The sequence below is a fragment of the Coenobita brevimanus genome, chromosome 57, assembly GCF_032717465.1.
Source record: "Coenobita brevimanus isolate Jiangsu-jjx chromosome 57, ASM3271746v2, whole genome shotgun sequence".
Lineage (NCBI taxonomy): Eukaryota > Metazoa > Arthropoda > Malacostraca > Decapoda > Coenobitidae > Coenobita > Coenobita brevimanus.
Window position 1 is genome coordinate 32,790,070 of NC_137010.1, and position 27,855 is coordinate 32,817,924.

Consider the following 27,855-nt stretch of genomic DNA (forward strand, 5'->3'; position numbering starts at 1 on the left):
GAATGCAAGGCCAGGGGTCACTAAGTTTATGATGGAAGAGTTAAGAGGAAAGATGTGGCTAGAATGTATTGGTGTTGTGATGAGGAGAGGTAGGTTGAGCTAGTTTTGGCAAGTGGAGAGGATGGGGGATGACAAGTGGGTGCAGAAAGTGAGAAGTGTGAACGTTGGGGATAGCATTGCAAGAGGCAAACTGAAAAAGACCTGGGATGAGGTCATAGAGTGTGACCTCAGGGGTAAGGGACTAAATAGGAAGGCTGCCAGAGATTGAGCAGCATGGAAAGCTGCCATTAGGTGACCAAGATCGATGCATGCAAACATGTTAAAGCTTTAATGAGTGAAACAAAATTAATGAATGAGGTCATAGAATGTGACCTCAGGGGTAAGGGACTAAATAGGAAGGCTGCCAGAGATTGAGCAGCATGGAGAGCTGCCATTAGGTGACCAAGGTCGATGCATGCAAACATGTTAGAGCTTTAATAAGTGAAACAAAATTAATGAATCAGGGTGTCGAGAATTGTACTATTATGAAGTTGATCAGAGTCATAGAATGCTCATCATTTGTTAATGGGAGCCCTCCTGGAGTTTGACCACATAAATATGCATATCTTGTTTACAATTTCACCAGCAAATTTTACTCCTTGGTGGGGAGGCCCTGAGCCATCATGAGATTGCAGTTGGGCCACACAGGCCTTGCAAGTCACCTGTGCTGTTTGGTATGATAGAACACCCTTGGTGCCAATGGTCACCCCTGCTTGAAGAGCCAATAGAACATTTTATGTTGTGGTGCCCAAGATTCCACTCTCTCCATACTCTTAAAACTGACTTGCATCCCTTGGAGTTTTCAGCCTGTTTCTTCACATCCCCTTGGGGGGGGGGGTGATGGAGACCCTTGGTTGCAACGAGTCATGTGGTACACATATGACTTCATTCATTAATCTGGGCAGATCTCTCACATTTAATGTAAGGACCTAATCAGTTTGCATCAGAAGGTCATTGGGCCATTGTGGCTGTCCCTCAAACCCACGAGAAGAGAGGTGAGCCTGAGTCATCCATTTCATCACCTAAATGTGCATAACTTGTGTGTTTTCCTCCAGAGTTCGTGGGCAGTTTTACAGCCTTAAGTTACATCATCCATTTTTGAACCTCAGGGATGCCTTGTATGTATTCCTTGTAGTTGAAAGCCCTTCTCACAGCACCAAGAACCAAGTACAGTACCATCATATTTTGTATTTGGTATAGTGCTAGACTGCTTTAGTCGTGCCACATGACTCTGAGGTTGTCATTATTGTATCCTGGCAGCCTACCATTCAAAAGTGCGTCTGATTTCGTATCATATTATCCATGAATCATATTATTATGCACGATTATATCATACATGAATATTATTATACACGAACATATTACACGCGAATCACATGCGTCTCATACACGAAATCAGAAGCACTTTTGGATGGTAGGTTGCCAGGGCACAATAATAACAACCTTGGAGTTGCGCACCACAACTATAGTAGTTATTGTACTAACCACTACAGTGAAGTAATGCACGTAGTTCATATATTCCATTGAAGAACTCAAGTTTATCACTATGGTTGCGGCGCACGAGTCTGGAGGTTTCATTATCATGCCTTGGCAACCCACCAGTCAATAGTGCGTCCGATTTCATGTATACAGTAATCCCTCGATTATCTGGATGGTCCGTATCCATTCATGAGGCCATGGCTTTATTATAACCGTATTTGGATTTAATTGTCCGTAACCAGACATAAAAGTTCCAGCTTCAACGGCCGGCCAGCCAACAAAGTAAAAAAAACTCTGTTCCGTGGATCACCAGCCTCTCAGTCCACGCACGGGTAATAGATCCTAACCCACAGGCTGCGTGAGAATGGCTGTACAGAGCCCCTTCATATGGTCGAGATCACCCGGCCACCCCGATCACCGGTAACATACCAACAGCATGCATGGAAGACAAAGTGTAACCCACAAGCTCAGTGAGAATAGCTGTACGGATCCCTACCATCTGGTCGAAACCCCCCGGCCACCCAAGCTGGCCTACATAGTGAAAAAAGTGCATTGGCTGTGCCTTTCTGTCCACGTGCTGGTAATAAACTGTAACCCACAAGCTGAGCAAGAATGGCTGTATGAATCCCGACTACAGTAGATGGTCGAAACCATCCTGCCGCCCCGATCACTGGAAATATATTGGTGGCGTGCGAGGAAAACAGACGTAACTCACCTGCTGAGCGAGAATGGTTGTACGGATCCCAACTGAATGGTGGAAATTCCCTGGCCACCCCGATCACTGACAACATTACGGAAGTGCGCAAGGAAGACAGAGTGTAATCAACAAGCTGAGTGAGTATGGCCATACGGATCCCTAACGTATGGTCGAAATCCCTCCGGTTGCTCAGATTAGTTGGAAACTCCTGGCCACGCACGGCCATATGCCCCTTACTGAATGGTCAAAAGTTTCATCGTCGTCCAGATTATTAAGCCACTCATTAGGCCCATGATGTATGGAGACCCAGCGTTTCTGCCACGTTGCGACATTTGCCTGGACGAGCAAGAAGAATCCTTGTGCTCTTAGGTCATTGTGCTGCTTTTTGCTTGCATGCTCCCAGACAAGCATGGGTAGAGACATGGCAACGCCGTACACTCTCAAGCGCTACTGCACCTCAGTTCCGGCCTTTGTCTCTTCGCGTATGGATGTGCTTGGTTGAGGTAGAACAATGGCAGCTTCCATTGTTGTGATTGTGGTGGTTCCCTACCTTCTGCAGGCCTTAATTCTCCTCTGTGGTGTTCTCATGTGTATGATGATGACCCCACCACCACCCAAGGAATGCATTTAAAGGGTTTTGACTCTGGAGAAGAAGTGTGAGATATTGGGCAAGGTTGACGCGGGCTGGCTGACTCGCCTCGCTCAATTCTGTCTGATATCAAGAAATCATGGGACAGGCTGACTCAGTATGGACAGGACTATGGCGATACCATTAGGAAAGGCGCCTGGAAGGTGACGTCCCAGTCCCTCTATGCCAGCAGTGACCAGTTGACTCTGGTTTGGTTCCGCCAGCAACGGTGTGCTGGCATGCTTGTTCATGGGACCAAGTTGAAGACAGCAGCCAAGAGGTTTGCACACCTGCAGAACATGCATGACTTCAAGACATCTGAGGGTTGGCTCTGTTGGCTCAAACTTCGACATGGACTTACTGGCCGTAAGGAGGCCGTAGCACGGGCCGAACAGGGTAGTACTCCCGAGGGGAATGGGAATGCTGGTGATAGGGAGAGCTGGAGCTCCTGTTTCACTAGCTATCTAACCATCCCCCTTTGCTGACCTTTTCAGTGTGACTAACATGGAGAGTAGACCAGCATACTCTCCCAAACATTTCCTCTAACTATCTATGCACTACACCACATGCACTTTACATTTCACACAACGTATCCCACTACGTTACAGGGGTTGGTGCCAGCAAGGGCATGCGGCCAGAAAACTTTGCCCCCGCTACCTAGTGGCGGACTTCTGGGGGGAGGCGTGGCAGGGGTTCCGCTGGCATAGATCATGGGTCCAGGGCGAGATGGGGCTCGGGCCTGTGCTAGAGGGTACAGGGCATTGCGGTTCCCAGGCTGCCGCTTCCGCCCAATAGAGAGGGGCCCGAACCTGGGAGTAGCGTCCCAGGAGGCTGCCCTATCAGTGGGTGTATAATGGCGGGATAGTTGCAGTGCCAAGACGCGCTTGGAGGGTGTCCCTGCAGCTGTCCTGGCAGGGTGCCCCGAGGCCATTACCACAGCCACTGCTAAGCTGGTGGGCTAGGGGTCCCAGATCCATTGCCTGGACCTGGGATTGTGCAGTGAGTGGGACCTGTGCTGTGTCTGTCCCCATTTATTAATACTGAAGATGACAAAACAAAAAAGGTTTCAAAGCAAGCCTGAGGACAGTAAATCACCCATGGGGATGAGGGTGGGTTCATGGAATGTGGGAAGTTTGAGGGGAAGAGCAGGGGAAGTCGTTGAGGCATTCAGTAGGAGGTGGGTGGACGTGGCGTGTTTGCAGGAAGTCCGGTACAGGGGTGGATCAGCCAGAAAGATTGTTGGGAAGGACTGTTGCTATAAGTTGTTTTGGCAGGGGAGGACAGACGGATATGGAGGTGTTGGTGTGATGGTTGCGGAGAAATGGGTGGAATATGTTATGAATGTTTTGAGAGTAAGCGATAGGATATTGCTTGTGAAAATTCTGTTGGGAAGAAAGATAGCTGTGATTATGTCGGCATATGCTCCACAGGCAGGATTGGATGAATCAGAGAAAGATAGATTTTGGGATGATTTAATATGTGTAGTGGGTGGTATGCGGGATGATGAGATAGTGATTTTGGGAGGGGACTTAAATGGTCATGTAGGTGAAGCAGCACAAGGTTATGAAGGAGTGCATGGGGGATGTGCATATGGTCTAAGGAATGCAGAAGGGGAAAGTATACTCGAGTTTGGGGAGGCAACGGACATGATTGTGTGCAACACACATTTTAGGAAAAGAGACAGTAGGTTAATTACGTATGAGTCTGGGGGAAATAGCAGTCAGATAGATTATTTTCTGGTTAGGAGGGCCAATAGGAGGTTAGTGAGGGATGTTAAAGTTATAGGAAGTGAGGAGTGTGTGCAGCAGCACAAACTATTGATTTGTGATATGGTGCTTAAAGAACAAGTGATGAAAAAGAGGACTTATGTACTTAGGAGGAAAATATGGAAGCTGAAAAACCAAGTAGTAAGGGATGCCTTCTATAGCGAGTTGAGGAGAGTGGTGGCTGAACAGGGAGCTGTAGACAGAGGCGTTAATGAACAGTACAAAGCCCTCAAGAACAATTTCTTGAGAGTTACTGATGTAACATGTGGCTGGACATGAGGACCACCAAGACATAAAGTAACTTGGTGGTGGGATGAGGGTGTAGAAGCTGCAATTAAGGAGAAAAGAAGGCTTTTCCGGGAATGGAAGAAGGGTGGTAGCAAAGAGGAATATTTGGCTGCCAAGCGTAGGGCTAGGAGAGAGGTATACAGGGCAAAGTCTGAGTCACAGAGACAATTACTTGATAACCTAAATCACGGGGAAAGGAAAAATATATTTAGGGTGGCAGGTCAGGTGAAGAGGGATAATCGGGATATCATAGGTGAGCAGTGTGTGAAGAATGATGAAGGAAGGGTAGTGGTGAACAGTGAGGATATTAAAGATGCATGGAGAGAGCATTATAACCGGTTGTTGAATGAGGAGTTTGACTGGGACAGGGAAGGTTTGGAGCCAGCAGATCCAGTGTCTGGCCCTTGGCCTTTGATTGATACTGCTACTGTGAGTGAGGCAATAGGCAGGATGAGGGTGGGGAAGGCAGCAGGTGTGTCTGGGTTGACTGCCGAAATGTTGAAGGCCTCAGGCGATATAGGGATGAGTTTAGCCACTGACCTGATAAATAGGATTATTTATGAGTGTGTTGTCCCAGATGATTGGCTGAAGAGTGTAATTGTAAATGTGTATAAAGGGAAGGGTGATGCCCTGGAAAGAGGGAATTATAGAGGTATAAAGCTTTTAGATCAGATAATGAAGGTAATGGAGAGAGTTTTAGAAGGTATGATTAGAGAAAGAGTGAATATTGATGAGATGCAGTTTGGGTTTATGCCAGGTAGGGGGACCACTGATGCCATATTCATTGTTCGACAGCTTCAGGAAAAATATATTGGTAGGAGAAGGGATCTTTATTTTGTTTTTGTTGATTTGGAAAAGGCCTTTGACAGAGTCCCTAGAGAGGTGGTGAAGTGGGCAATGAGAAAGCTTGGCTTGGAGGAGTGGCTGGTTAGGGTGGTTATGGCCATGTATGTGGGTGCTCACACCCAGGTGAGAGTGAATGGAGATTTGAGTGATGAGTTTTCCGTGAATGTTGGTGTGCATCAGGGGTCAGTCTTGAGTCCCATGTTGTTTATCATGGTACTTGAAGCCCTTTCACGTGACTTTAGAAACGGACTCCCGTGGGAGTTGTTGTATGCTGATGATTTGGTGTTGATTGCAGAGAATGAAAGGGAGGCGGAGGAAAGGTTTAGGAAGTGGAGAGATGGTATGGGGCAAAAGGGTTTAAGGGTAAATGCAGATAAAACAAAAGTGATGATATCTAGGGTTGGTGGCGGTACTGTCAATTACGAGGGAGAGTGGCCATGTGCAGTTTGCCACAAGGGCGTGGGAAGTAATTCCATCTTGTGCGGTGTGTGTGATAAATGGGTGCATAAGAGATGTAGTGGTATCAGAGGTAGACTGCGAGATAATGCTGATTTTATGTGTACGGCGTGCCGGGGTGAGCAGGTGGAGATCGTCAGACGTGAAAGGATTGAACTTGCTGGTGAATCTCTTGAGTGTGTGGAAGAGTTTTGTTATTTAGGAGACATGTTGTGTGCTGGAGGTGGGGCTGGAGCTAGCTTTGTGGCTAGGGTGAGAAGTGGTTGGAAGAAGTTCAGGGAGCTCTTGCCTCTCCTGACATTGAGGGGGCTCTCACTACGTGCTAAGGGGTCTTTGTATGCAGCGTGTGTTAGGAGTGTAATGCTGTATGGCAGTGAGACCTGGGCAGTGAAGGAGGAAGACATTCGCCGGCTCAGACGTACAGAAATGACAATGATTAGGTGGATGTGCAGTGCGTCCCTGCGTCCAAGGCCTGGAGGGGCTGGGTTTACAATGGAAGAGTTGAGAGGTAGGATGGGACTGGAGTGTATTGGTGTTGTGATGAGGAGAGGTAGATTGAGGTGGTTTGGACATGTGGAGAGGATGGGGGATGATAATTGGGTGGGGAAGCTGAGAAGTGTTAATATTGGGGGTGGGGTTATGAGGGGTAGACCGAGAAAGACATGGGACGAGGTCATTAAGTGTGACCTAAGGGTTAAGGGACTGAACAGGGAGGCTGCAATGGATCGTGCAGCGTGGAGAGCCGCCATTAGGTGACCAAGGCCGACACATGCAAGCATGTTGGAGCCTTTAAAAACGAAAACGAAAACGAAAACGAAGGCACATGGTGAGGCTTTGGATGCGGCTGTGGAGGATGTTGAGCCATTTCGTCTGAAAATAGCGTACGGTGCCTGATCAAGAAGGAGGGCCTTGCTCTCTGGCAGTGTACAGTGCTGATGAAACTGGCCTGTACTTCCGGTCCATGCCAACCAACACCCTGGCAAAAGAGACAGAGAAGACTGTGCCTGATCGGAAGTTGTCCATACAACGTATCTCGGCACTGTGCAGTGCCAATGCTAACGGGTTGCACCGTCTCAAACCCATTACTGTTGGATGTGCAAAACAGCCACTTTGTCTCTGTGGGTTGATAGATAGCCTGCCTGTTGTGTGGTACCATTCTGTGAAGGCCAGGTTTATCGCAAAGATCATCAGAATTTGGTTCCACAGACACTTTGTTAAGGGGGTTATCCATTATCAGATGGAGGAATTTGGTATCCCTCTCGGCCAGGTGAAGGGTCTCCTGATCCTTGACAGTGCCCCTGTGCATCGGTCAGAGAAAGATTTGGTTGCCGATTACGGCTGTATTAGGTGCATGTTTTTGCCACCTTTAACAAATGCTCTCATTCAACCTATGGACCAGGGTGTTATCATGGCAGTCAAGGGACTGCACTGTTGGAGGTTCCTTGATGAGGTGATGGTGGTGCTCGAGGATGAGGAAGGGGTTGACACACATGGGGAGCAGACCTTGGTAAATCTGCAGCTTTGCAACATCAAGTCTGCGGTTTTCAACTGGGCCAATGCTTGGAAGGAGGTCTCAATGAAAATCTTGGAATGTGGTATGTCTTGTCAATTTTAGGGATGCAAGGCCATGCACAGCTCTGAAGGATTTGACATGGACAATTTCCACCTTTGGTTTTGAAACGCAGGCGAGGATGTGGATGTCAAAGACATGATGGCTTGGCTGGATGACAACGACGGCAATCCAAGTTATCAGACGTCTGATGAGGAGATCGCCCCAGTTGTCTCTGCAGGACTGACAGAGGAAAGCAACGAGGACGAGGACCCTGACTCTAGCCACCCTGCCACTCCATCACTCTCTCGTCTTGGTGCACTGCGGGCTGGCATGGAGCAGGTCCTTGATTATCCCGAGCACCCTCATTGCAACAGGGAGTTGGTGCCTCTCAAACTGGCCATAGATCTGCGGGCAGTCAGGGACGCTGTCATCCTCCAACAAAATCGCCGCACCTATCGTCAGACGAAGGTCAACTTTTTCAAGCCCGCCACCCCCATGAGTGCCAGCCTCTTCTCCCCACCACGATTACCACCACCCGCTCGACCCCAGTCTTCACTTTCAGACCTACAACCAAACATATTGACAACCATTGAGTTGCTGTTAGGCGTGAGCTTGCGGCTGTCTTCAGAAAGTCCTGAGGTGGGTAGGGCCCCAAGACCTCGCCGCATGTCCTCACTCATCGACTGACTTCAGCAGGTGGAGGAGGAGTTCTTTAACCTTTGATAGGTAGCTGTGTTACCCACTACACCACATGGGATACTTGCACACATGCTGCAACCTGGCAGGTTACGATACCTGCCTTTCACCGGGTGGTAAGTGTACTTTTTTTTTTTTTTTTTTTTTTTTTTTTTTTTACTGGCTATTTATGCTTTGATTTCTCAGTGTTTAGGATTACAGTGATTATTCCAGTGTGTGTTTTGATGTAAAAAAATAACCAAAAGACTGCACAACATTTCCAGAATTAGGAGGGATACTGCGCATATTGGTAATTTTTTTTTTTTTTCATTGATTTCTCAGTGTTTAGGATTATATTGCATATTACAATGTGTGTTTTGATGTCTAAAAACACCCTAAAGGCCTCAGAACACTGCCAAAATTAGGAGAGGTACTGCACATATTGGTAGGGTTTTGCTTTTTTTTTTTTTTTTTTTTTGGTGGTTGTTTATTCATTGTTTTTTTTGTGTTTATGACTATTTTGCATATGGCAATGTGTGTTTTGATGTCTAAAACATCCAAAAGACCACAGAACACTGCCAAAATTAGGAGGGGTACTGTGCTTTTTTTTTTCTTTTTTAATGCATTGTTTTCTTAGTGTTTAGGATTATATTGCATATTGCAGTGTGTGTTTTGATGTCTGAAAACATCTGAAAGACTGCAGAACACTGCCATAATTAGGAGGGGTGCTGTACATATTGGTGGGGTTTAGCTTTTTTTTTTTTTTATGCATTGTTTTCTTAGTGTTTATGATTACACTGCATATTGCAGTATGTGTTTTCCATCCATCCATCCATCATCCAATCTTACACTGCCCTATGAGGAGCGTAGGAGCTCAGGGCTAGGCAGTTGGTCCCGACATTTAAGATGAGAATGACCAGCCTCACTCATCCCTGAGTGGTATTACATGAGCAATCAACCCCAACCATCCCTTAAATATAAACCTTCACCGGCTCAATCCGATTGGAGCGCAATAATTACCCACTAAAACCACCAGGCGCAAAATCTGGTTATATGGTTACCACCCAGCATAGTAAATGCTTTCCTGGTGTACAGGAAACCATTTGGCTTGTCACTCAGTGTAGAGTCACCCACAGGCTGAAGGAAGAGGAAAGAATGAAGGAAAGAAAGACAGAAGAGGGAGTGTAAAGTCACCCGTAGGCAGAAGGACAAGGAAAGAGTGAAGGAAAGAAAGACAGAAGAGAAAGGAAGGAATGAAGGATGAAGAGGAAAGGGCAGTCACCCGAGAGCAGCACTACGTCAAGTGAGTGGATGGTGAGCGCCCCCAGTTTTGATGTCTAAAAACAGCTGAAACACCTCAAAACACTGCCAAAATTAGGAGGGGTACTGTATGTATAGGTTGGTTATGGGTATAGCTAGGGTTTGGGTACAGTAGACGATATTGCTCCATATCCGGACATTGCCCATATCCGGTCATGCCCTTTGCTCTAATATGATGGATAATTGAAGGGTTACTGTAATATGATACGCATATCATATAACACACGTGTCATTATACGCATAACATATACTGTACATACATACACGTATCTTATTACACATGAAATCGGACGCACCGTTGAGCGGTAGGTTGCCAGGGCACAATATGAAACCTTATGACTTGTGCATCGTGACTATATGATGTTCCAGCTTTTGCAACTCAATATGAAGGATATTTATCAGTTATAACTTGAAAACGCAATCAGAAAATACTCAGAGAATCCCCTGAAGAGCTAAGGTAAAGAAAAAGCAGAGAAAACTGCAAAATAAGGTGGTCCTATGTTTCCCTAAGGAATACTGTTAAATATGAACATTGATTTCCAACTACCTGTGCTGTCCCCAGTTTGACTGTGAAGAAATTCATTTGTATCAGTGGTATAACCAGGTCTTCACAAATTGTGCGTGCCAGCAAAGAACCAAGTCCTACAGTAATCTGTGGGTGTCCATTGCTACAAACTGCATGTATTAATAAACTGAAATTTCAGCCAGGGGTGCCAAGAGTCTAACAGGAAACCCGGGTCCCCAGGTTGCAATGTCACTGATTCATATTATAAAACTGAACACCCATCATCATCACCCTTTTTTTTTTTCCCCCGGAGCATAGAGGTCCAGTGTAATGTTGTGAGTTGTCTTCTGGGTGTTATGCACTGGAATGGAAATTGATAAACTTGGAGTCATGGTCAGATATCCCTGTCTCATTTCTTGCCAAGATACGGGTTAGGTTAGATTGAGTTTGGTTAAGTTACTGTAGTTTGGGTTGGGTCAGGTTAGGGTGCACATAGCATGAAAGTATTTCCAGGTCAACTCACCACAGCCTGCCTGTTGTCATGTGTCCCCTTAATTTCCACACATATGCACAATGCTCAGGAGACAGCTCATATAGGAGGAACAATTCACCATGTGACACTGAAGCTAGGCTACACTGTATTTAAAGCGATGGTGACCAGCCTGATTCATCCTCGTGAGGCATTGTGTGAGCAATAAACCCCAGCTGGTAAAAGCATCTTACAAAATTTTAAAAAACAAACTAATAACAAATGCCCACTATATATGCTAATCTACAAAAAATAACAAGCAATCCTGTCAACGGCTCATTCCAGTAGGAAATTTTGAAATGCCATGTGAGTGTCCTCAAAATGCATTTTAATTCCCAACAATTTCTTAAATTTAAACATTTATGGACACCATCTAGTTGGAGCACCATGACCTACTAGATCACTGGGTGCCATTTGGTTATGTGGTTACCCTACAACATGATAAATGGTTTCCAGGAACACAGGAAAACATTTGGGTGACGACTTGTTATTTGGTGTAGCTGCAGTCACCTGAAGACTGCACAACACTGAGTGAGTGACAGACTACCTAACCTGACCTATAAGTCAGTAAATGTCTGAGCATGGTCAGTACTGAAAATCTAAAGTTACTTTCCCCCCCCCTCCCCTAACTTACTCACCTGGTTCCTGGTTTATTCATGTGGTAGGGCCACCAATCAAAAGCACAGGATGTGGCAGTGGCCACCAAAGTTGCAGCATATGTAATTAAATAAAAACATAGACTACTGGTGCCACACAACTTTTTTTTTCTTTCTTTGTGTGTGTGTGTGTGTGTGTGTGTGTGTTTAAGTAGCATATTAAATTATGATAGGAAAGAGTTGTCACGTACTGTACTTAGTGTGACTACCTGGAATGGATTCAGAAATTAGATTTCAGGCTGTAAATGGTATATTGCTACTTTATTTTCAGAGCCATGGACCCGGATGTAGCACGGCAGATGTTCGAGGAGGGTGGCACGTTGGTCTTTCTGGGGATGCCAGTGGGGACAGAGTTTGGCATTGATCTTAATTTTTGGAACGTCGGGGAGAGGTTTAAGGGGGTCAAGATGATCCCACCTGGGCTCCACTTTATATATTTTAGGTGAAAAATTCAGGTCATTTGTATTGTAATTGTTTTACCCAAAGACTTTTTGTGTACATGTATTTGTTTTTATCATTATCGCTTGCCTTTAACAAGGCAGAGTGATAATGTTTTAGCCCGCGTCTGTGTGTGTGTGTGTGTGTGTGTGTGTGTGTGTGTGTGTGTGTGTGTGTGTGTGTGTATCCATTACCATTATATCTTATGAACAGCATGAGCTATGAACATGAAACCTATGGCCAAAATCTTGGACGAGTTAAAATTGGGCACTGGGTCAAGGTCAAGGTCATCAAAATGGCAGCCAAAGGTCAACTGGTTTTTATCACCCACCTTTAGCACCATTATATGTCATGAACAGTTTTAGCTATCAACATGAAGCCTTCAGGATGTCAAAATATGACCAAATCTTGGATGAGTTCGAAAATGGGCACTCGGGCTCAAGGTCAAGGTCACCAAAATGGCTGCCAAATGTCAAGTGCTTCTTAAAATATGGATTGGCCTTTTGTGAAATGTGATGACTGAATTCCATAGAGTTTTGCTAATTTATTTCGCATTTGGATGTAGGGCTGTCTACTTCATCCTTAGCCTTTATCATTCTATTTCTGTGCCTGCCCTCTTGTCTTCCAATTTCTCCCAACTTTCTTGCCACTTCTTATTGCTTTTCATTCCTTTACAGATGGCTTTACATTGAGTGACAAGCCAAATGGTTTCCTGTAAGCCAAAAAAACATTTACAACACTGAGTGGTAACCATATAACCAAACCATACGTGCTCCCTATGTGTCAGCAAGTGGGTTGGTTGAAGGTTAGTGCCCCTCCCCATAAAACAAATAACTCAAAGTCAAATGGCCACCCTTTACGGGATTATGGCGTCTGGCAATAGATAGATAGTTTGTTAAGTAGCTTGTAACTTGGCCAACAGCATATTCTGGTGGGCGATTAGCATTCGGCTCTCAAATGCTTTTCTTTCATTGTTTTCATTTTTTAAATAGCTTTTGCATCTTAAAATTGTTAGGCTTTCATCTTTACAAGTTTTAAGTAAATTGTCCATTTAGTTGCCTCCAACATCCATTATTTTTGTAATCTGTTTCAGTTTAGAGATATTTAACGGTCATGTTGTCTTACACGTATGCTACACTGCTGGAAAATCATTACAGTATAAATATTAGTTTTAGAAATGAACACAAAGAATATTTTGAAACTTCCATATCCTTTTGAGGGCAGACCATTATAGAATGTCACTGAAGGATTGTTAGATGAACACATGTATGACTCATTTTACTGGGTGCTCTGTTAATAGAGTATCATGCTACAGTCAACTCACCTAAGGGGCAGCTAATTGGTTGTGGACCACACCCGTGCCATACAAATAACTAAACCTATGGGGAAAATGGAATTTGGTTTTGGACATTTGCCCAAAGTCCCCCATTTCACCCCACTTTTCCCCATTTTTCCCCACTTTACACACACAATCAGTCAGTGCATGTATTGCACGTAACAATAGGCACAAATAACGGGAGGGCAATCAGCCTTGTGTCTACTTGGGCAATACCATGCACTGCAGATCGAGGGAAAAAAGGCTCGGCCAAGTCGACACAGATCAGCTGACCAACCAAAACATTAAAGATGGTGGAGGCTGCCTGGTCGAGCACTGATTGAAGAAGCTTATTCGATAAAGTTTGTATGTTCAAGTGTCAACAAAACTCACATTTAACACATTAATAATCATTCTTATATACATGATGATGATGACAGGAGGCATTATGCTTCGTCTCAGCTCAGAGACAGGTGCTTCGTCACTAACCTGTTCATAGTGGTTTTACGAACAAACCTATAAACTAGTCACAATACCCAAAGAATCTTTAATGTTTCATTACTTAATACAATGAATTTGGTGAAGTTTGACCTCCACATGAGAGAAAAAAGTCCGCAGTTGGAGCACTTGTAGTATGGAGCTGAAGTGGTCGCCATCTTCTTTGTTTACAAACAGGGGAGCACGCCGCCAGGGGAATTTGCCCTGGTGTTTCAAACCTTGTCGCCCCACGCCATAGGTAGTTTATGCACGTGGCTCGTTTTGGGGGTGTCTGGCACCTTCCCGTGTCATAGAAAACCATGGCATAGAAGTCCGCGCCATAGGCGACTTGACTGTATTTTGTTTTTTTCTTCCTGGTCTGCATTGTTCCTGTTCTGTATCAGACTCATTCCATTGAAGTAAGAATCTGAATAAACCTGGTCAGCCAGAACACAACTTTCTTATTTTATCTTGCTAATTTCAGACAGTTTTATTCAGCTTAGGAAAGACTTTGAACTGGACAGGGTAGATATAACATTTATCAGTGCTTACGTAATAGAGGCTCCTTTATATTGAATAAAACCATAAGAAGTAGCAAAAATGAAACTTTTAAGAATACAATAATGGATGGAAAGGGTTGAAGCTGAAAGAGAGAGAGAGAATGAGAGACTTACTTATCTGCAAGGCCTCAGTTGTTAGCACTAATTTCAGGAGCATGTAAAAACTATCAGGGTCATGCACAGGTAAGGCTTAAAGGGGCAAAAGCCCCTGCCCCATTGCCCTTCCAGTTACAAAGTGCCTTCTCAAACTGTTACTGGGACAGCCCTAAACTTATACGGTAAACACTTACTATATTGTTTTCACTTGTAAGGAGTATTGTCTCAGTGTTTTCTTCAATAGAAATAAGAATGTGTTTATGTATTTCAGGAAGCATATTGTTTGAATAGACAGATGTAATAGTGACATTGTTATCAGGTAGTTCATGTTGTAATTGGCTCTCTCTCTCTCTCTCTCTTTCTCTCTCTCTAGTGCCTTCAGCCTAGATTATCTGGACACACCACTGATAATGATAGTGTTTACTATACTGTATATGTATCGTTCCTGGCTACACTCTGTAATGTAGGATGCGGGCTGAATACAGCTTATGACTGCAGGTGTTCCATAAATGAGCACCAGAAACTAGGAGGTTGCCTCCACCTTTGCAAAATGTACTCATTGTTAACAGTGGAAAAATCCCCATCAGCTGTTTTCATTTTCAGGGCAAGTATTCTTATCAGTTAAGGAGATTCGCTAGCACCTTTTTCTTACTAATTTCTTTCTGCACATATTTGGTATTGTTGAAAAGTGGGATTTGGTAGTTAGGTAGTCTGGAAGTTTTTCAGTGTTTCTAGTATTTTGCTGTTACATGTCAGAGTTGCCAGTTAGCCTGCTCTTTGTGAGCAGAGGTATTTTGTAAGTTATGCATTAAATTTTATGCTCTTATTCTCTATAATGTTTTATTTATGTGATTGTAAAATTATGTAATTTTATCTCAGTTTGTATCCCAAATAATTTAGAGTGTTATTCAGTGTAAGTAAACTCTGGCATGTTGTGGATATCCGAGTTTGCAACTGTTGCTTCTCCTGGAATGTAGATAATTCTAGAACAAGGCAAGCATATATAAGGATGGGGAAGAGACTAAGTTAGTTTGGGTTTAGTTCAGTGTCAGTGCAGTGAAGTTGGCAAGCATTAAGTGTAATTATTTGGAAAATAAAGACTGTGAACTTTAAAAGCCAGTGTTTATTTACAATGCCTGAGCTGATCTTGTGTGCTGTACACGAAAAGGCTGACCATAGGAAGAACAACTCACTGGGAAATGTTCTTCCTATACTGAACTGCTGCTTTGGAGCCTGTGGCAGTGTGGGATGGGAATGTAACAGTGGTGTCAGGAGTGTGGATCATAAGGTGCTGCAGTGAGTCTAACCGTAGACATGGAGGGAGAAGGTGTACAGACGAGAAGCCAGACTAGGCAGGACGAGGTATCATTGGCTGCAATCATGAAGCTATTGCAAGCATAAAGTGTACAACCACAAGAACATCTACAGGCACAAAGTGAAGGACAGAAAGAAGAAGAACAATTGCGGGCACAGAATGTAGGTCAGAAAGAACTCAAAGAACAGTTATAGGCACTGAATGAAGAACAGAAAGATTGATATGAACAGCTTCAGTTGGCATTACAGGAGCAACAAAGGGAATTACCACTGAGGATGCAGGGACAGCTAGACGATTTCATGAGGGAAATGAAGGAAGAATAACAGCAGTTGAAGGAGGAAGTATACACTGAGCTACAGCAGCAGAAGTATGAGGTGAGCAATAAGTGTTGGAGTGCAGACAGCATGTAGACAACCAGCTGAAGATTAGTGTGGGAATAGTGACAGAGTGAAGATGGCATGTAGATAACCAGCTAAAGCATGTAGTCGACCATGTGACGATAATTTGTGAGAAAATTGAGGCTGTAGAGAAATATTGCACTGCTGAGCCTCAGGTTAGTGTACAGGGAATGTATGAAAAGAATGGACAGTGTATGGTGAATCATGACGGATCCCAAGCGCTATCTAAAAGTAGTATTACAAGGCTGAATAATCAGAATGCAGCAGTTTTAAGTCCTGGACTTAATTATGATGCCCCAGGTTTCAGGTCCAAAACCAGTGAAGTGCATGGCTATAATGGGGGTCCCAATTAAAAAGAAACCTCAGGAATTTGATGGCAAAGTATCTTGGGAAGCTTATCATGTGCGCTTTTGAGTTGCTTGCAGATCAGAATGGATGGGATGATAGGCAGAAGCCAGTGCAGCTTGCTACAAGCCTCAAGGATGCTGCAGTGGAGATTCGTGGCTAAATGTCAATGGAGGATAGGAACAGTTATCAGTCCCTAGTAGAAGTACAGTGAGTCCTCGAAATACAAAAGGGATAGGGACCAAAAAACCTTTCATAATCCGAAATTTCATATATCGGAATGATTTTCCCCATTGAAATATACATATAAAGGGGGGACGTGTTGCAGGATCCCACTGGACCCCCCACTTAGACTTTACCCCTTCTATTTAGAAGTATGCAATACACGTATACAGTACTATACTATTGTACAGACATTAAAAAATAAAACATACAACTAATTTCTGTAGTATTAGTACACTGTACAGTTAAATATAGACCTGTGCTGTGGCTGGAGATTTGTGTTGTTGATATGGTGCTAAGTCACATGGTGGGACCCTAATAATTTCCAATTTCCTCTCCAGAGTCATAGTACGGTGTTGTTTCTTCTTGGCAGCTGGTTCCCCGGATGCTGAAGATGATGCAGGGCGCTTGGAAGGCATGGCGAAAGTATGAAAACAGGAAGAACAGTGAAAAACTGCGTAATGTACAGCGAAGCTAAGAGGAAAGGATGGATGTGACTTGACTGGGAAGCGCACGAAAATGTGTTTACCAGAGAGGGGTTAGTTCATTTTCTCGCCACAAGCAAGCGCGGTGCTGCGCAGCGTGCCCATTTTGAATTTTTCGTATTTCCTCTTGTATTGCTTTTTGTACCATCGAGACAGATACTTTCGTATTGTGGAATTTTGTCCTACATTCATCGCTTTTGTACCATCGGAAATTCGTACTTCGAGTTTTCGTATTTCAAGGACTCACTGTACTGGAGTGCAGATACGGGAACATGTACCAGACTGAGGTTTACAGAGCAAGGTTCCGGAGCCGTGAATGGGCTCGAGGCAAATCCCTACAGCAGCTTGCTCATGACCTGGAGAGTATGGCATACAAGGTGTACCCAGGAGTAGCACCTAACCTGTTGACTATTCTTCTGAGGGACCAGTTCATTGATGCTCTTGATAGTGCAGAGTTGAAACTGCAAGTGAAGCAGGCACAACCCAAAGGAATGCAAGAAGCACTAGCCTGGGCTCTAGAATTTGAGTCCTATGCCAGGTCCAGTATGTCCACTTTTCAGGCAGGTCGTAGTGCGGGATTCAAGGCGAGAAAGGCTCAAGTACGTGACGCGGAAAAATTTGAAGGATGTTGTTGGTACTGTGAAAAGCCAGGACATAGGGAAGAAGACTGCTACAAGTGGAAAAGGAAACAGGAGAAGATCAGAGGAAGTTGCTGGTATTGTGAGAAGCCAAGACATTGGAAAGTGGATTGCAACAAGTGAAAGAGGGAACAGTAGATCAGAAGAGGTTGCTGGTTCTGCAGGATGCTGGGACACAAGAAGGTAGATTGTTACAAATGGAAGAAGGAGCAAGAAGAGAACAGTGCAAGGAAACCCACGATTGCAGTAAACGGGTATTGGACATGTGGTGAGGTGGGACACTTCAGCTATGATTGTCCAAATGAGAAGGACAGCAAGAAGAAGGATGCAGAAGACAATAAGGATGAGGGTAAATTAGTAAAGGCTAGTAACGAGAGGCAACAACCAGCCTGTTTTTCCCAAGAAGGCCTACCACTGAGGTAATGCAAGAGAACTTTGAGCGAGTGTGCGAGAAGATGGACAAAAAGACAGCAAGCAGTGTAGCAGGAATGGGAGTCTTAGCAAGAAATGCCACTGTACTGCAGTGACATGGCCAACGTCAGATGAAGAAGACTTGAAGAGGACGTAGATTTCCAACCACTGCTAGAGTGGCTGCAGTGGAGTACAATTTGACCATCTTGGGAAGAGATTTCTAGGTTTAGTCCTGCGACCCAAAGCTACTGGAGTCAGTGGCACCTTCTTCGTTTGAACCACGGACTACTGGAGCGTCAGTGGGAGACACCTGATGGCCACAGTAAGTATTGGCAACTGGTGGTTCCAAAGAAAATGACGTCCGAGTTCTTGGATAAGTCCCCAAACCAGATCACCAGAGAGCACCTGGGAGTGAAGAAAACTCTAAGCCAGCTGCGAAAGAGGTTCTATTGGACTGGCATGCGTCAGGATGTTGAAGAGTGGTGTCGGGCCTGTGATGTGTGTTGTGTCAAGAAGTAAACGTGGTTGCGCCCCTCTTCAACTGGAACGTGTGGGTGCATTGATGGAAAGAGTCGCGGTGGACATTGCTGGACCTCTGCCACTCACTGAAAGAGGAAACTGGTATACAATATATGTGTCACCATGGATTATTTCACAAAGTGGCCAGAAGCCTATGCCATCCCCTATCTAGAGGCAGCGACTGTTGCTCAGGTGTTGGTTGACTAGTTTTTCTGTCGTTTTGGGATGCCACAGGAGCTACATTCAGATCAGGGTAGAAGCTTTGAGTCTGCTGTGTTTTGTGAGTGCTACAAGTTTGGGAGGATCAAGAAGACCAAGACGACCACACTAAGGCCACAGTCAGATGGGCTAGTTGGGAAATTCAACTGGACCCTGGGACAAGAACTGGCCAAGTACTGTGTAGAAGGACAAACAGATTGAGACCAGAAATTACCTGCATTGTTGATGGCATATCAGTCTGCATCCCATGAGTCTACCGCCTACACCCCTGCAAAACTGATGTTGGGCCACGAGTTATGCTTACCCATTGATTTGTTAATGGGAAGACCATCTGGTGAAGAACTGCCTACTGACACCACCAGCTATGCAAAGCTTCTTCAGGAAAGACTGGCTGAGGCACATCATCAAGTGTGAGGAACCCTTAATTTTCAGGAGAAATGATGAAGCGCAAGTATGATGCCGAGGCAAGTGCGGTGAGCTTTAGGGATGGTGACAAAGTTTGGTTATACAATCCTCAGCAGAAGAAGGGACAATCATCAAAGTTGCAGAGCCCATGGGATGGGCTTACACTGTGTTGGACCACCTATCAGATGTAACGTAGCAGATTTGGGAAGGCAGGAAGTCTCACCCAAAAGTGGTACATGTGAATCGTCTGTGGCAGTATCACGGGCGAGGATAGCACAGCTTGGACATCTCCGAGGAATTGTGCTCGCCTGCAGCCAAGGATGTTCAGGAGGACCAAGGAGCTGAAGTACAAAGGGATGGTGACAGTTTCTCGAGGGAAGAAGTGAATCAGGTGGAGGACCAAGACATCCCAGGAGAGTGAACTGTGTGGAAGAGTAGGGATGTCGCTGGAAATGTCTTAGGAGAAGACCTGATAAGTTGAAGGATGTTTAGTTTGGAGTAAGGATTATGTTTGCGTACGTTGTGCAGTTCTGTCGGGACGACAAAGGACTAGGGAGGGGGGTAGTGTTGAGAAGCAGGATTTGGTAGTTAGGCAGTCCGGAAGTTCTCAGTGTTTCTAGTATTTTACCATTATGTGTCAGAGTTCCCAATTAGCCTGCTCTTTGTGATCAGTGGTATTTTGTAAGTTATGCATTAAATTTTATGCTCTTTCTCTATAATGTTTTATTTATTTGTTTGTTAAATTATGAATTTTTATCTCAGTTTGTATGCCAAATAATTTAGAGTGTTATGCAATGTAAGTAAACTCTGGCATGTTTTGGATATCTCCGAATTGGCAGCTGTTGCTTCTCCTGGAATATAGATAATTCTAGAACAAGGCAAGCTTATATAAGGCTGGGGAAGAGACTAAGTTAGCTTGAGTTCAGTTTGAGTTTAGTTCAGTGTCAGCGCAGTGAAGTTGGCAAGCATCAAGTATAATCATTTGGAAAATAAAGACACTAACTTAAGAAGCCAGTGTTAAGTGCCTGAGCTGATCTTGTGTGTTGTACACCAAAAGGCTGACCATAGGAAGAACAACTCACTGGGCAATGCCCTTCCTATACTGAACTACTGCTGTTGGGGCCTGTGGCAGTGTGGGAACAGGACTTAACAATATGTTAATATATTCATGGAGGGAAGTGGAGTGTGTGGTGAAATACTGAAGTATGGGGGAGAGACAGCAGCAACATGGATATGAAAGATGTGCAGATTGGCCTAGGGAGAAGGTAGAGTCCCAGAGGATTGGAAGTCAGGTATAACCATTCCCCTGTACAAAGGAAAAGGGGAAAAAGAAGTGTGTGGTAATCATAGGGGCATTTGTCTTTTGAGTGTAATAGGAAAAGTATATGGTAGGATACTTATTGACAGAGTTAGGGAAATAACAGAGGAATTAGATGGAGAAGAACAGGGAGGATTTAGGAAGAGAAGAGGTTGTGTAGATCAGATATTCATTCTTTGGTCTATAGTGGAAAAGTTTCTAGAGAAGGGAAAGAAGTTGTATGTAGCCTTCGTGGATTTGGAGAAAACATATGAGAGGGTGGATAGACAAGGAATGGAAAATATTAAGAATATATGGTGTAAATGGGAAGTTGTTGAATACCATGAAGTGTACAATATGTATGAGTGTGCTAAGGCTGCAGTGAGTGTGGATAGTGATGTGAGTGAACTTTCTGTCAGAATGTTGGGTTGAAACAGGGATGTGTCATGTCTCCATGGTTGTTCAATCTGTATATTGATGGGGTTATAAAAGGGATATACAGTAGGGTAGTGGATGTTGAAGCGGCCCTAATGAGAGACAGCAGCATTGTTGTTTGCAGATGATACTTATTATTAAGTGAAGACGAAGGGGAACTGCAAGGCATGGTGAATGAGTTTATGAGAATGTTTAAGAAACAGAATCTAAAGGTGAATGTAGGGAAGACGAAAGTTATGGAAGGCGAAAATTATGGTCTTTGAAAGAAATGAAGTCAATGTACAGTGAAGTTGGATGATGAAGAAATGGAAAATGTGAGTGCTTTTAAATACTTGGGTAGTGTGATGAGTAAGGTTGGAAGTTTGGAGGGTGAAGTGCTTGAACGGGTGCAACATGGGAAAAAAGGTAGCTATTTCTTTGAACGCAGTGATAAGAAATAGGAAAGTGAGCATTGAAGTAAAAAAGATGCTGCATGATAATATTGCAATACCAACTCTAACATATGGAAGTGAAGCTTGGACTTTGTTGAAAGGACACAAGTCAAGAATGAGGGCAGTGGAAGTGATTTATTTGAGAGGAGCATGTGGAGTTACATGGAAAGACAGACTGACAGATGAGGAAGTGAAGGAGTGTTGTGGTGAGGATGTGGATGTGATAGAAAGCGTTAGGAGAAATACATTGAGGTGGTTTGGCCTTTTGGAGAGGATGGAGAGTGAGAGACTAAGGAGGAGAGTGTATGTATGTGAGGTGGGTGGGGGGGGGAAAGGGAGGGGTAGGCCGAGGATGAGATGAAGGGATGGAGTGGAGAGGTATATAAGAGAGGAGGATGTGAGCTGGGAGGAGAGCAGTGAAATGGCGTGGGACAGGACAACATGGAGGTGATTTGTTTGAGGCCACCCCTTTCTGGAGTATGGTGTCTGGCAGCAGATAGATAGAGATGTTATTTGTGAAGTTTCTGTTGACATTAGCAAAATTCATGTTACATGCATAATAATTATAAGGCTCGATATGCAATATAAATAGCTGAGGAATAAGTGTTACTAGACCTGCTAAGCTTCATGTGAATTTCCCTTCAAGCACAAACAGATGCACATTAGCTGTTTATCATTAACAAGTTCAGTAAGAGGAGTGGCAGGTAGTGGTGACTGTCATCCACTCACTTGATGTAATGCTGCCTACCTCTTCCTTCACCTTTATCATTCTTTTTCTGTGTCTGCCCTTCTCTCTTCCTATTTCTCCCATCTGTCCTGTCACTTTTTATTACTCTTCTTTCCTTTTCAGGTGGCTTTACACTAAGTGACAAGCCTAATGGTTTCCTGTAAGCCAGGAAACTATTTACAGTGCTGGGTGGTAACCATATAACCAAAACATATGTGTTCCCTACTTGTGAACAAGTTGGTTCACGAAGGGTTAGTGCCCCTTCCCATAAAAATAACTAACTCAAAAGCAAACGGCCACCCCTTATGGGACTGTGGCAGGCTATAGATAGATAGTTTGAGAGTTTTTTTTTAGGTTGAATAAAAGCATCAAGATTTGGTCAGAATCTATCTATCTATCTATAGCTCGACGCCCTAATCCGGCAAAGGGTGGCTGCAGGCAAAATGGCTCCAAGTCACTCTGTCTCCCTCCATTTGACTGCCCTCCCACCAACTCACTCCCCCTCCCTCATATACTTCTCAACTACATCGCTCCACCTCATCCTTGGTCTTCCTCTCCCTCTCCCTCTCTCCACTTCACCTACGTACACCCTCTTAGTCAGTCTCATTCTCCATTCTCTCCATATGTCCAAACCACCTCAGTGTATTTCTCCTAATTTTGTCAACCACATCCACCCCACAACGTTCCTTCACTTCTTCATTCGTCAACCTGTCCCTCCATGTCACTCCACATGCTCCTCTCAAGTAACTCATTTCCATTGCTCTCATTCTTGACTTGTTCCCCCTCTTGCAAGGTCCATGCCTCGCTTCAATACTTCAGGGTAGGGATCACAATACTATCATGCAGTGACTTCTTAACTTCCATACTCACCTCTTTATTTCTCATCTCTGCTTTCAGTGAACCAGCAACCTTCCTTCCCTGCTGTACCCTTTCAAGCACTTCATCCCCCAAAGTTCCATCTTTACTCATCACACTATCCAAGTACTTAAATGCACTCACATTCTCCATATCCTCACCATCCAACCTCACTGTGCATTCTGTGAATTCATTCCTCTCAAACACCATAACTTTACTCATGTTTACATTAACTTTCAGATTCTTCTTCCTACACACTGTCCCAAATTCATTCACCAAACCTTGCAATTCCCATTCATCTTCATTCTACAATACTGTATCATCTGCAAACAGCAACACCGGAAAGTTCCACATCTCACCCTCATTCATTAGAGCCACCCCCACATCCACTGCCCTACCTTGCACCTCCTTTACAACCCCATCCATGTATATATTAAGCAGCCATGGAGACATCACACATCCCTATTTCAGTCCCACAGTCAGATTAAAGAACTCCCTCAACTCACCATTGACTCGCACCGTAGCCCTAGCTCCTTCGTACACACTCTTTACAGCATTCAACAATTTCCCCCCCACTCCATATATTCTTAATACCTTCCTCATAACTTGCCTATCTATTCTGTCATAAGCTTTCTCCAAGTCCATGAAGGCACCATACACTTTCTTTCCCTTCTCTAGATACTTCTCCACTAATCATCTTAGAACAAATATCTGATCTACACACCCTTTTCCCTTCCTAAATCCCCCTTGTTTTTCTCCAGCTAGCTCCTCTGTTATATGCCTAACCCTATCAATTAGTATTCTACAATATATTTTTCCAGTCACAATAAGAAGGCAAATACCTCTATGGTTACCACATACTTCTCTCTCCCCTTTTCCTTTGTATAAAGGAACAGTTATACCTGATTTCCAGTCCTCTGGAATCCTTCCCTCTTACACAACTTCCATATCCACTCCACAACAATCTCACCCCCATACTTCAGCATTTCACCACACACTCCATCAATTGCCAGGGTCTTTCCCATCTTGATCTTCTTCATTGCTTCCACTGCTTCCGCCCTACTGATCTCTTCCTCCCTCCTCTCATCTCTTCTTCTCCCAGCCATTCCCCAACCACTTATACTTGCACTGCTCTCACTCTCTACATTCAACAAATCCTCAAAGTGCACCTTCCATCTCCTCAGTTTCTCTCTCTTCTCCACCAACAATCTATTATTCCCATCTTTCATTCCCCTACTATTTCCCTTTTCACACTGTCTTACTTTCCTTACCTCCTTCCAAAACAATTACTCTCCCTCCATTTTACACTCAAATTCCTCCAAAACCCTTCACCTACTCTCCTCTTATTCTCCTTCACCAATCTCTTCACCCCCCTTCTCCTGCTCACATAGACCTCTCTCTTCTCTCTCTCATCTTCTTCCCTGTATCTGCTTGCTAGCCATTCACTATATGCCTTCTTCTTTTGTTCCACAGCTCGTTCACCTCATCTTTCCGCCATGCTGTCCCTTGCACAGCCCTGCATCTCCTCCTCACTCCACAAACCACCTCACACGCTGCACCTATTTCTTCTATGAATATCTTACATACATCTTCCAACCCTTCCATCTGCTCTAACTCATACCTTCCCAATCTTTCCTCCACTATGCTCTTATACTCTGCCATTTTCTTACTATCTTGCAATTTCTCCACTCTTCTCACAGGAGCTGTTTCCTCCTTTCTTCCCTTTCGTCTCTTCACCCATTTTCTTTGCAGCCTTACCTCGGCCATCACTAAGTGATGGTCCGAGATTCCATTCCCCCACCCTCTCCACACTCTTGCACCCAACACTTGTCTTCTCATTCGCTTATCCAGACACACGTAATCTATCATTGACTTTCATTCAATAAATTCACTGTCCATCCTCCTCATGACTCTCCATGTATACCTGTGGATCATCTTATGCCGAAGGAAGGTGTTGGCTATTGCCAACCCCTTACCAACACAGATGTCCACCAAAGCACTACCATTCCCATCTACTTCAGCTGACACACCTCACTGATCAACCACTCCATCCACTGATACATTCCTAACTTTGCCATTCATGTCTCCAATCAGAAACACTCTCTCGCTCCTCTCAAACTTGTCCATACATGCTTCTACACTTGACCAATACTCATCTTTCACTCTTGCCACTTGGTCCTCTGTCGGCACTTATGCACATACAGTCGCCCAAGCTTGTATACCTACTTTCATCCTCACCCATACAATCCTTCCACCCACTGTTCCATACTCTATTATATTCTCCTTCCACTTCTTGCTTATCATCAAACTTACTCCCTCTCTTGCCCTGTCATTCTCATTAACTCCCACACATATTCCTAAACCATATTCCCATTCTCTCACCCTTTCACCTTTCCATTTTGTTTCAGTCAGTCCACATACATCCATTCTGGCATCCTCAGGCCCCTGAATAATCTCTCTCTCTCTCTCTTTCATTTCATCATTCACTCCTCTCACATTCCATGTCCCCACCCTTAGAATGTCCTTTGTCCATTCCTAAGTCGTCAACGTATGGTCCGTCCTGGTCTGAGGCACTTTATTTGCTTGTTTAGTTAGTTCTTTTCACTGGGTGGGGCACTAACCCACCACCAACCCTTTTAGTTGCTTCATACGACAAGCAGGGATACTGGGGGAGTATTCTTGAAACCCCCCTACCCCCTGGGGTACAGCCATTCCAAGTCCTTTCATACTGAGTATTCAGTTTATTTTTTCTTGAACAGCATACTTGTATAAAGTATACAGGGAGGCAGTGGCCGAGTTGATAGAGAGGTTTACTGTCCCAGTGGACGGGTTCGAATTCCTGCTGGGGAAGGGAACCATTTAAAGGAGTTGAATTTCATTTAAGTAGATTTTACTGATCTGCCAAAGATCTACCAACATATTGTAAAAACACCCCCACTAATATGAGACAGTGGGTGGTAGGACCAAACTAGTGGCATGTGGAAGTGTGTGTTACATAGGAGGATTACTGAGCCCCAGGGATTGGACTGTTTTCCTCATACCAAGAGCCAAATGCATAAGAAAACTAGAGGCTCCCCCCCCCCAGTGGGGGAATCACACCAACCGTGAGCCAATACATATCTAGCGCGGCTCAGAATATGACCTTGATCTTGACCTGCTTTCACCAACTTCGAACTCATAGATTTTCACCTCTACTACACGCCCGTAAAATATTGTGTTGATATCTTGAGTGGTTGCAAAGTTATCATGGCAACAGACACAGACCTTGACTTACTTTCACCAAATTCAAACTTGTAGGAGATTGTCATCCATACCACACACCTGTAAAATTTCATGATGATATCTTGAGTGGTTGTGAAGTTATTGTGCAAACAGATACACATAAACAGACAGAAAAATTGAAAACAATATGAGCTTCACTATCACTGCTGGTAAAAAAAATTACCTGTACAGTATTTACTTGCACTGTTGTTTATGCAGAACAGTGGTAAGAAATCAGCATCATCATCATCATCATCATCATCATCGTCATCATCATCATCAGTTCATATCATACAGTATGTCAATTGTGCAAATGCTGTACTGTACTTTCCCCCCAGTGCTGTGAATCGGCAGGGTGACACAGCTCCAAGGACAGGGTTCTTTCATGTGTTTGAGCAGCGAGAGGTCCTGGTACGCCACTATGACCCAGCTTCAGAGGACCTCAGATCAGAAGGTGGGCATATATCAGAGTTGATTATAGTATTGTTTTGTTTTGTGTCCACTCATGGATATAGATTAACAGTCTGTTTTATAAGGCCCAACAGCCTTTGTATGTGCCACACACTTTTACATGTCACCACATCACCCATAATATCTCCTTTACTTATTGAATACATGTTAAATCTGTCTTATTTAGGACTGGTGTGGTCACAATAGCAGGAAAGTTTTTAATAACATGTTGGTGGGGTCTTGTGGGAGATCAGCAGCAAAGTATGTTTTAAAATAGTCAGATTACAAAATTTCCCTGTCATGGCTTGGGATTGAACTCAGGTCCTCTCAAGCTGTACACCACTTCTCTAACTACCTGACCACAACCAACCTGAACCCAGCCAATCCTAAATATAGAGCACATATTATCATATGCTCTTACCCACTTGAAAAGTCTCTCACGGCATGATTCTGGGCCCAAACACAGCATGTGCATATTATGAGGCAAGTGTGTTACTACTGGATTCAGGAGAGTAGTGTTGGTGTTAATAATATTTTTTGTGAGGGGATAGAGGAGAGCAGTGTTATTTTAAAACCTGGGTCTTACCACACCCCAGTTGTTAATGGGAAAACAGAGCTAGGGTGGTAATGATTATGACAAATTTGGTGTAATCTAGAGTAATCACTTCCCTGCAGAAGTGGACCCATCTGAAGTGTCCAGCATTCGAGCCAACCTGCGCAGTCTAGATCGTCATCTGGGTGCCTACCCCCTAGAGTCATGGAGCAAGTGGGTTTCTCTTACACAGTACATCACTCCCTCTGAATTGCACAGAATGGTGCCCCTCTCAGGTTGGTCAGACTTATGTACATGTTGATATGTCTTACCTCTCTAGTAAAGTTTTGTACAGTACAAGGGTGTCTAAATATTTGTGGTAATATGACATGGAACCCCTTGATGGAAATGGTAAGTAGTGGATGTCTATCTGTCTATCTATTGGATGTCAAATAATTTAAATAAATGAGTGTTTTTGTATATATCTCTGGCCTTTTGTGGCAAGTGGACCTTCCTCCATTTGTTCCAGTTACTAAGATATAGTATTCACAAGCCATGATGTATAGTGGAATGTCAGAGGGGAGGGAA

The 27,855-nt window shown here is 44.1% G+C and overlaps 1 protein-coding gene across 1 annotated transcript in view; it reads left to right on the forward strand.

The window, feature by feature from the left end:
* Positions 1-27,855, forward strand: part of LOC145401955 (protein AAR2 homolog) — a 56,080-nt gene that overhangs the window by 14,756 nt on the left and 13,469 nt on the right. The window contains exons 3-5 of the mRNA XM_080274061.1: positions 11,708-11,878; positions 26,624-26,739; positions 27,411-27,563. Coding sequence (XP_080130187.1) covers positions 11,708-11,878; positions 26,624-26,739; positions 27,411-27,563 — 440 coding nt within the window. The remainder of the gene's footprint in view (positions 1-11,707; positions 11,879-26,623; positions 26,740-27,410; positions 27,564-27,855) is intronic.